This window comes from Pagrus pagrus (genome assembly GCF_965226575.1).
Source record: "Pagrus pagrus genome assembly, chromosome: 23".
NCBI lineage: Eukaryota > Metazoa > Chordata > Actinopteri > Spariformes > Sparidae > Pagrus > Pagrus pagrus.
The window spans coordinates 11,300,858-11,311,199 of record NC_140205.1 but is presented as its reverse complement, the minus strand read 5'-3'; the positions used below and the strand labels follow the sequence as shown (position 1 = coordinate 11,311,199).

Genomic DNA, 10,342 nt, shown 5'->3' with positions numbered 1-10,342 from the left:
ACTCTTGTGATAAGTTGCCCTGATGTTGCTAAGTTGCATTGTGGGTAATGAAGGCACCAGGTTTTCATTGCACTCATACAAAACTGTTGAACTCATTATGGGCAGTTTAAACACGAATGATCAGAGTCGATACAGCAGAACCAGAGGTGTTGTCTTTTTTATTCCACACATTCATCTTCCTTTTCAAGACCTGGCGCCTACGTTACCCACAATGCAACGTTGCCAGACTGACATCACTGAGACAATTTATCAGATTACATGCAGATTCCTCTGGAGCCACAAAAGGCTTTATACTACTTTTTTCACATATGCAGCAGTACAGTATGCAATTTTTCAAGGTTTTTCTCCTCGTCTTGTAATTTTGAGATAAAAAAAAAAACAAAACAAGATAATTACCTCCCTAGTTCGGATAACGGGATCAAAAAAGTTATTGCAACCACAGCTACTCTCTATTCTCTGCACATATCCAGGGAGGGTTGAATCTAGGTCAACCGGACTTGGTTGTAGATACTTGACAGTGTTTCGGCTCTCATCCAAGGGGCCTGACGGGAACCCTGCAGGACCAGAACGGTTTGGAACTGTTTGTTGTAAATAAACAACCCAGAGGTAAGTGAACAGCTAAATTTAAGTGTTGAGCAGGATTTGTCGAGGGACCACGTACAATATTAAACATAAATGTTGCCGTTTGCATTGTACCAGGGTCAGTTTAGAGCTAATTTACATCTTCTGTAGATTAAAAGCAGATTAAAACAACCACACTGCTGTGACAGTTCCCATCGAAGAACTTGAACTGAAACTTGAACCCTTGTCAACATTTTCTGAAGGCAACACAGGTAATTAAGGGAAAATTTTCCTTTTATCTCATTTAAAATTTAAAATTTTCCTTTTATCAGAAAAAGTATGAATGTCACATAACTGGTTTCTTTTCATTCAGATCTTTATTTTTTGCTGTAAGTCTGCATTTTCTATTGTAGATGTGACTTTTCATGCGTTTAAAGGCGCTCTGTTACGTCCTGTGTTGTGCCGGAGGCCGATCGTCGTTTACGTTAGCGGACTCCATTTCTAAACTAGCGTTAGCTGCTGTTGCTCTCTGTTAGCGAAGCAGAGAGAGGTTCTGAGACAAGACAATCGAGTTCCATCCTTTGGACTGTGGCGGAAAATCCAACCCGAGGCTTTCTGAAAGAAATCCCCAGTCCAGAGGCTTTAAACAACTTCAACAAATCATCCACAGGCTTGTGTAGGCAACCAAGAGAGACAGGGGAGTTCAAATTAATACAGGTAAATTGATAAAATAAAAATGTTACACAGAGACCCTTTAATATACAAAATTATTGGTTAGTAAATACACCTCGACACAAGCTTATTTTGACATGGCATTAAAGCAGTATGCTTTCTTTCCCCATAATTAAAGGATAAAGGTCTCACAGCAACACTTACTGTTATTGACTGTTGCCCCCTTTTGATTCCAAAGAATAAGGTTGTTCAGTTTTGTTTATTTTTTGTTTGTTTCGATTATTTAAAGTATGTTTATATGTTTATTTCTCATTTCCTCTAAAAAGCTTCCTCTAGAGTTAAAACATTTAAAGTATAAGGCAGTACAGTTTTGCACTATTGGTTACTGCAGTGGTGGACTCAGGATGTTTGAGGGGCAGGGGTGAAGAAATAAAAAAGGGCACCAGCTTTGTGAAGGGGGGGCACCAGCACCTAGAAAGTCCGGTTATATTAATAGTGAAACTTTATCATGTTTTCTCCACTGGTTATTGGGCATGGGATATTTTGTACCATGATGATATTACTGCTGCTTCACAGACAGGACACACGTCTTTTTTAAAAAATATTTTGATCCCTGTAAGGATTTCACTTGAATATCAATAGTGAACGTTGAAAAGAGGCCTAAAGAAGACTACCAAAAACTTTCCCTCTGGCTCTCCGGTGGAAGTCGTGTCAAAAATAAAATTACCTAAAGAAACTGGTTAACTGGTTAATGTACTACTCACTGTAACTTTGCCTGGGAACATTTTTTGAACAGGCTCTTCGGCTCTGACGAGGCGTTGAGAAATACAGGCTGTTGGTAGAGCGGGCACTCCATGTACAGATGCTTAACCCTCGCTGCAGAGTTCGAGTCCCGGCCTGGGGCCCCTTGCTGCGTGTCACCCCCCCAGGCCAGTTTGTTTATTGAGTAATGAAAACAAAGAGAGTTTATTTAGTTTGCTTAGGCATAAAAAAAAAAAATTAGTCAATGAAGATCTGTCTCTTCTGATTGAAATGTCTTCCCCAAAACTACATAGTGCACCTTTAAGGTGTGCACATTGAGTTACATGCAAGAACATTTTTCTCTCTCGCAGTTTGACGAAGTTAACTAGCAACGATTAAAAGGCAGCAGAACAGGTTGGTTGATGCAGCTGAAAAGTTAAATTGTATTACTGACACCGCAGTAGAATGATGTGCGTGTATGAAAGTCATCTCTCAGTCATAACATTTAATTGTGTGTTCATTTCACAACGACGGAGCAGTGCTTCCTCAATCTGCAACGTCTTGTCTAATTAGCGCATGCATGTACGTGCGTGCTCCTTTCCCTCAGGCACCAGCGTCACATACCTGCCTGTTGTCCCCCTCAACACTCAGTCACAGTGAGAGGCAGTCACCGCTGCTGCTCCGAAGATCCATTCTCAAGCTTGAGTCCCTCTCAACGTTTTCCAAAAGGCAATACAGGTAATTGCAAATACTTTCATCATTTTTTTTTAAAGGGGAATGGCAGAAGTTTAGTTTGAACTCAATCAGCAGGAGTGTGAAAGAAGTTTCAGCATATTGAGGGTGTGTGGATTCAGAGACCAGGACTGAAATCATCATTACCCGCCAGCCCTCCAGACTCCCATTGCAATTTTTCACACTTGTCTCCCCTTTAATTTGTGTTTCTGGCACTGTGCCCTCCGCCTTGAGTGAGAGACGGGGCAGAGGATGCAGAATATTTGACAATTTTCAGACGCCCTTCTTGAAGTTTGAAAGCAAAAGGGGGGACAATGAATACATCAAGTGACGCATTTTATTTGACTTGTGTTGCATTTTACTTATTATTTTGTTTGAATCTAACAAAAAAATAAATGTTTTAATCCATTAAAGGTGCACTACGTAGTTTTGGGGAAACATTTCAATCAGAAGAGACAGATCTTCATTGACTAATTGTTTTTTTATGCCTAAACAAAATAAATAAACAAACTCTTTTTGTTTCCATGACTGATTAACTGAATAGTCAAACTAACCTTAAAGGACAACACATTTTCATACTGTTTCACTTTGATTATATGTGGCGGACCCTGCTACCTTTCTAACTTCAAACAGTGTTCTGGGGACCTTATTTTCCTCGTGAGAACAGCTCGTTTATTCAGTTATGGAAAAAAATTATATTTCTGAGTATCATCGTGTATCAAATCAAATCAAATCAAATCAAATTTTATTTGTATAGCCCAAATTCACAAATCACAGTTTGCCTCAGAGGGCTTTACAATCTGTACAGAGACGACACCCTCTGTCCTTCGACCCTCGATTCGAGTGAGGAAAAACTTGCCCCAAAAAAAGCCCTTTTAACAGGGAAAAAAAAAAAATGCGGAAGAAACCTCAGGAAGAGCCACAGAGGAGGGATCCCTCTCCCAGGACGGACAGACGTGCAATAGATGTCGCATGTACAGAGCAGATCAACGAGATCACAATGTATACAATTATAATGGATGGTTGACAGGAAAGAAAGTACATAAAGAGGCATCACAGCAACAACAATGAAATGCACATGGAAATGTGATTACTAGTGATAACAGCAGTAGTGATTAATGGTAAGGATGGTATGTAGTAATGCATTACAATAATAGTAGTGGAACGTATGTGGCAGAGATATGACTAATATTAGCGACAGTAGTGGTGGGTGTCAGGCAGGGCAATGGCAGTAGGCGCATCCACGATCCACGACACGGGTGCGGCCAGGATCCATGGGAGCCTGTAGGACTAGAAAGCACAAGGACTCCGGGGAAGAAGTAAGTCAGTGACATGCAGAGATGGGGCATGTATACAGGCATAATGTATACAGATGGAGAGGAGAGGAGGAGAGAGAAGCTCAGTGTGTCATTTGTCCCCCGGACTAGGCCTATAGCAGCATAACTAAGAGCTGGCCTGTCCTGGACCAGCCCTAACTATAAGCTCTATCGAAGAGGAAGGTCTTAAGTCTACTCTTAAAGGTAGAGAGGGTGTCCACCTCCCGGACCGAAACAGGAAGATGGTTCCACAGAAGAGGAGCTTGATAGCTGAAGGCTCGGGCTCCCATTCTACTTTTGGAGACTTTAGGAACTACAAGTTATCCTGCGTTCTGGGAGCGTAATGCTCTAGTTGGGTGATAGGGTAGTATGAGCTCCTGGAGATATGATGGTGCCTGACCATTAACAGCTTTGTAAGTGAGGAGAAGGATTTTAAACTCTATTCTTGATTTTACAGGGTATCATCACCTCATTAATATTGCAAATATTACAATGTTAAAATTTGCAAAAAGCACCTTTAAAGTAAATGCACCTGAAGAACAGGCTTGTTCTTACATGACATTACAGCTTGTGCACTTTGTTCTTTCGGTGTAAAGCAACAATATGTAACTTTCTTGAGAAAAACAGTTGATTGTTCAATCTTATATGCAAATATTGACACTTTGGATTGTTGATCCAGCACCAACTCAAACCCACTGAGCAAAAACAGATATGTATATATACACCTGGTCAATTTTGTGGGGGATGTTCTGTTTATGTTGGGATTAAGAGTAAGTGTACTCTAGGAATTAGCTTGTCTGTTCAAACATCAGAAAAACGACTTTAACAGGTGCAGTCAAATAATATGACAAGATCAATGTGACCAAGTAGTTTAACATTTTTCTTTGGAGCATCTAAGTAACAGCTGCTGACCAGGGGGGCCCCATGTGACAATTGTGATTGATAATGATTGTATTGACAATTAATTAAACTTTTCATTCCGAAGAGGAAGAGTCTCTTCTTAACGTGGTTATGGTAGAGCGGAAAGGATGAGTCCATTAATCAACTCGATACTTGAAATTCTTCTGACTATGGTTAGAGGTTACACATAATTGTTAATATTAGCTCATACTATGAACGCAGAACAACACAAATTTCCTCAGCTGAAAACCAAATATTATCCTATCTTATTGTACCAAGTAAAGTAATCCGATCAAAGTCCAGCATTTACTGAAAAGGGATCTATCACCTTTTTGTCATCATTTGTGCCCACAGACAGTGACGATGGCGGTAAACTGGCCAGGACTTGCATCCATAGGGGTGTTTTACCTGATCGTGCTGGGCACGGGTATCTGGGCGTCCAGGAAGTCCAAACGTGAAGAGAGGAGGTGCTCTGGGAATCGCAGTGAAGTGGCGATGGTTGGAGGGAGGAACCTAAACATCTGGGTCAGCATCTTTACGATGACAGGTAGAAAAATAACGGTGATGATAATAACTTCATGATGAAGATGATCAGTCAATGGGGCCTTAAAGATACAATATGATATATTTCTGCATTAAAACGTCTATAAACGACTTTTCCACTGTTATATGAAAAACAAACGGGAGACACTTACAGCGCTTCTGGGTGCTGCCAGTACAGGGGGGCAAAGTCACCGCAAAACAATATTGTTGCATTCTTCTAATCAACTGAAGTAGATGGGGACTACCTCAACAAAACATAACATTTGAAAGATGTAATTTACACCCTTTTTAAAGCCAAAATCTTCACTGTAGCTGCTGAGATAAAAGCGTGAGTGTTTCCAGATTCTTGTGTGAATGCATTATAATTCTATCAATTTGCAATCGTTGGACCTAATCTCATTAACTTTCTTTCTCAGTGCCTGTGTGTGTGCTAATGTTTTGCAGCCACCTGGGTGGGAGGAGGATATATTTTGAGTTGTGCTGAAGTGGTCTATGATCCAACGAGCGGGTTGGCGTGGGCCACCGCACCCATTGCCTGCGCCATAAACATGATTATAGGTGAGTGAGGCCAAATAGAGCAGCTTTAATACCTAATATTTTTGTCAGTTGACTGCCTTGCTTCACTATGTCTACTGATAGGGTATTATTATGTAACTACAATGTGTTGAATTGCAACGGACTATTTGTCTTTTGAAGGGTGTGGTTGGGACTTTTTCAAAATCAAACAAATTAGTGGCAAACCAACCAGGTTGTTTGGAGAACCTGGTGGTATTGGAGGGCCTTGTCAAACTAAGTAAAGGGGAAAGGAAGTCAATGGGTTTTATGAGGACCACACACATAATGGTGGTCCTCAAAAGGGAAGGTGCAGGTGAGACCAGAATAAATGAAAGCTAAGGAAAGAGGCCCACTAAATGTTTCGGGTTAAATGGTTCTGTTTGTGCGACTCTAGGTGGACTCTTCTTTGTCAAACCTATTCGGTCGAAGAAGTACGTCACCCTCATGGACCCTTTTCAAGAGAAATACGGCAACACTGTAGCTGCTGTTATTTTCATCCCCGCTCTCATCGCCGATATCTTGTGGACATCATGTGTTCTTGGTGCATTGGGTAAGTCACAAACAACAACTTCATGAATGAATTCCTTGCAAAATCAGCATCCAGTCAAATATAAATTATAAATCTGGAGATCTTGAGAGTTTATAAATCTTAGTTTGTTGCTTCAGCATCGGGCAACACGGTGGCATGCAGTGGTAAGCGCTGGGTTTACTCTGGCTTCCTTCCACAGTCCAAAGACATGCAAGTTAAGTTAATCGTGCAATCTAAATTACCCATCGGTGCGCATGTGAGTGTGTCCCCTCAGGGCCAAGCGGTTACAGACAATGAATAAACACCTCAGCATCTGAGTTTGAAAATGTTGTGTCTGCCTCACTCTGGATGTATGTTTGTGGTTACAGGAGGGACATTAAGTGTGGTCATGGATATCTCCTCCAAGCTGGCTGTGAGCATCTCTGCTGCTGTGGCGATCATTTACACATTAATGGGAGGACTGTACTCTGTGGCCTACACTGACGTCATCCAGCTTATCTTCATGCTTCTCGGCTTGGTACATACATTGCATTTATAGGAAAATTCAAAGCATGGTCTTTAGCCGAGTGATGTGACTTTGGTCCAGACTGGACAACAACTATTGGATTGATTGCCATTCGATTTTGTTCGTACGTTCAAAGTCCCCAGAGGATAAATCCTCTTGACTTTGCTGACCTTGTGAATTTTACTCTCACACCACCATGAGGTTGACATTTATTAGCAGCATGTTCTAGTAGTGGCTGTGTAGTTATGCAAACCTGATACAGTAGGTGGTATACTCCTGTTAATGTAAGAAGTATTTTTAATCCACAGACATATGCAGACCTGATTTACTGTGTTCTCTCCTCATTTTCAGTGGTTTTGCGTGCCTTTTATCCTGACAAGCCCCTCCTCTGCTAACATCACCGTTGCGGCACTCACCGAGCTGCACCAGGCGCCGTGGATCGGCAAGCTGGAGCTGGAGGATACAGGCCGCTGGATAGATGACATACTGCTACTGGTAAAGGAGACCTGTAACAGCCCCCAACGCCATTGTTTACCTTAAGAGTTTCACACACAAGTATTTCAAGTTTAAATATTGATTTAATTTCAAAATCCTCTGAGAAATCCTGTCTTTATTTCTCTCCAAGGCCATTGGAGGGATCTGCTACCAGGCTTTCTACCAGAGAGTCCTGTCCACACCCACCGACGCTCAAGCTAAGATCACCTGCTATGCAGCGGCTGTATTAAGCCCAATCCTTGCCATCCCGTCTCTTATTGTTGGGGCAGCTGCAGCTTCTACAAGTACTTAGATTAAACTATGTCTTTCATTGTCTGTGCAACCCTGTCAAAATTGATTTAACCGACTAAGTCGCTGTAACTCGTGGGTATTTTATTTACATGTGCTTAATGTCCGTCAGATTGGAACCAGACCACCTACGGTTCACCCAGCCCGTACGAACAGGGCAAATCTGGTATGATCCTGCCGATCGCCCTTCAGCATCTTTGCCCGTTCTACGTCTCACTGGTCGGTATGGGAGCGCTCGCTGCTGCTGTGATGTCATCAGCTGACTCTGCACTTCTGTCCGCCGCCTCCCAACTGGGCCGAAATATCTTCAAGAACATCGTCTACAAAAAGGTGAGACTTTGCACGACCACTAATCACACTGTGGCATCTTTTCATTTTTAGTCAATACTAACTAAGCGTGTATTTACGATAGAAAATACATATCAAATACATTTAGCAACAAGGAGCTCATGAAAAGACACAATATTTCCATAGTTCCACCTAAATCACTGTGAATGATTTAAAAAGACATTTGTTCCACTCTGAAGGTCTTTTTTTCAGGCCTCATGTACACACAGTTGAACACAGTAAAGTGCATTTTTTACCTTGGGAACTTTTTCCTGTGGTACAATGAGACTTTCTCCTCACGAGCACTGCTTTTTGACTGTTTTATAAGTTTAGCATTGCTTGGTAATGCTGTTTTAAAGCACAGGTTGATATGAAAGTATTGTATTTCTATGCAATAAGTAGCCTAGCTTATGTATAGTCTACTGTGATGGACTGCCTGGACACTGTGATCCTAATTGTTGCTTAATGAAAGTTAAAAAAAAAAGATTTCTCTATTTCAGGCCTCAGAAAAAATGATTATTGTGTCGGTCAAAGTGTCGATCTTCCTGTGCGGAGTGATGTCAGCGGGCCTGGCCATGACGACAAGCTCCATTCACCTGTTCTGGATCATCAGCGGGGATGTCCTGTATTCAATGATGGTTCCCCAGGTGATATGCATCTTCTACTTGTCTCATTGGGTGAACAAATACGGGGCCTGCACTGGCTGCTTGTTGGCTCTACTGCTGAGAGGTCTGGTTGGGGAACCCTTGATAGGCCTTCCTGACGTGCTGCCCCTGCCGTGGGACAAGATCCAGGAGGACGGTCACCGATACCGCTTGTTCCCTATTCGTACAGTCATCATGCTCGGCACCACTGCGACTATTTTACTTGTGTCACGCTTTGTCGTGTGGCTGTCTGAGAAGGGGCTGCTGAGAGGAATAAGTGATGCTGAAACAGACACAGACGTACATTACATGGCACCAGTTGGAAAGGATGTGGAAGAAAAGGACACACTGAATAAAGAGCAGTCTCACTGCAACGAGGAAGTAGGAAGATGTTAAGAGCTCTCTCAGCATGAACACTTTCATACAGCATGTGGGTGGTGTTTAAACCAGGATTTCTTTATGAGGATCGAATGGGAAATATAATAATGTCCAAGGGGATCATTGCTCTCACAGAGGGAGTTGTGTTTTATTTACTTTATCCTATTGATACTTGCATTATAGAAACTGAATAATATAATCTAAATGACAAACCTGCATTTTTTGTCTTCAGGGGGAAACAGAAACAAACTGTGACGACGACATGATGAACTCGTTCCTAGTTGTTTTACTTTTATTTTATTTTAGTCGCCTATGTGTCTGTGTTTCATCCTGCTGTGTATGTACACATAGGCTATATTTATATTGCATATATTATACTTTTAATTTTATTTGGCACATGCATGTATGGTGAAAGAAGTGTATCACTCTTACTACTAGATCTAAAGACTATGAACAGCTGAAGTAGCAGTGAAGTGACTCATCAGCTATTTAAACTAATTGTCTCATGAAACTGTGCTCTCGTGTCTCTTATTTAAAGTCTTACTCATTTAAAAACCATTACTAAAATACTTTTCAGTCATCTGTGTGTTTTGTTTTAATCACGTTCATTTAACCAAAAATGTCTAGAGAGATGTTACCGGCTTGTCTCCTGACTCTGGACCGGTACAAGTCCCATATGGAGGGCAGGTTGGCTCCAGTTATTTTTCCTGCAGACCTGATTGTCCGTTTCAGTCTGTTCCTGACCTGTTTGGTTGCAGATCCGAACCAGACAGTGATGGAGGTGCAGAGAACAGACTGTATGATCCCAGTGTAGAACCGGATGAGCAGCTCCTGAGGCAAGTTGAACTTCCTGAGCTGTCGCAGGAAGTTTAACCTCTGCTGGGCCTTTTTCCAGACGGATCAGAAGAGAAAGATCTTCATTGACTGATTTTTTCTGCCTAATCAAACTAAATAAACAAACTCTCTTCATTTTCATGACTGAATAAACTATATAAACAGACTGACCTTAAAGGACAACACAATTTCATACCGTTTTTGTTTATATGTGGCGGACCCTGCCACCTTTCTATCTTCAGCCGGTGTTCTGAGACCTTAATTTCCTCTGAGAACAGCTTGTTTATTCAGTTATGGAAAAAAGATTATGAGTTTGTATTAT

The 10,342-nt window shown here is 41.5% G+C and overlaps 1 protein-coding gene across 1 annotated transcript; it reads left to right on the top strand.

Annotated features, from left to right (window-relative positions):
• Positions 1-2,590: 2,590 nt before the first annotated feature.
• On the top strand, positions 2,591-9,733 carry LOC311252524 (high-affinity choline transporter 1-like). Its single transcript, XM_084345723.1, has 9 exons — positions 2,591-2,712; positions 5,277-5,469; positions 5,910-6,023; positions 6,415-6,570; positions 6,918-7,066; positions 7,406-7,549; positions 7,680-7,833; positions 7,950-8,167; positions 8,665-9,733. Exons 2-9 carry the CDS (start codon positions 5,286-5,288, stop codon positions 9,202-9,204), a joined length of 1,659 nt encoding a protein of 552 aa, XP_084201849.1. The 5' UTR covers positions 2,591-2,712; positions 5,277-5,285; the 3' UTR covers positions 9,205-9,733.
• Positions 9,734-10,342: the final 609 nt, after the last annotated feature.

Excerpts from the sequence above, each read along its gene's own strand:
- LOC311252524 (XM_084345723.1), top strand. The coding sequence starts at position 5,286 with ATGGCGGTAAACTGGCCAGGACTTGCATCCATAGGGGTGTTTTACCTG. Across the intron at positions 5,470-5,909 it reads CAGCATCTTTACGATGACAG|CCACCTGGGTGGGAGGAGGA; the intron begins GTAGAAAAATAA and ends AATGTTTTGCAG. Across the intron at positions 8,168-8,664 it reads AGAACATCGTCTACAAAAAG|GCCTCAGAAAAAATGATTAT; the intron begins GTGAGACTTTGC and ends TCTCTATTTCAG.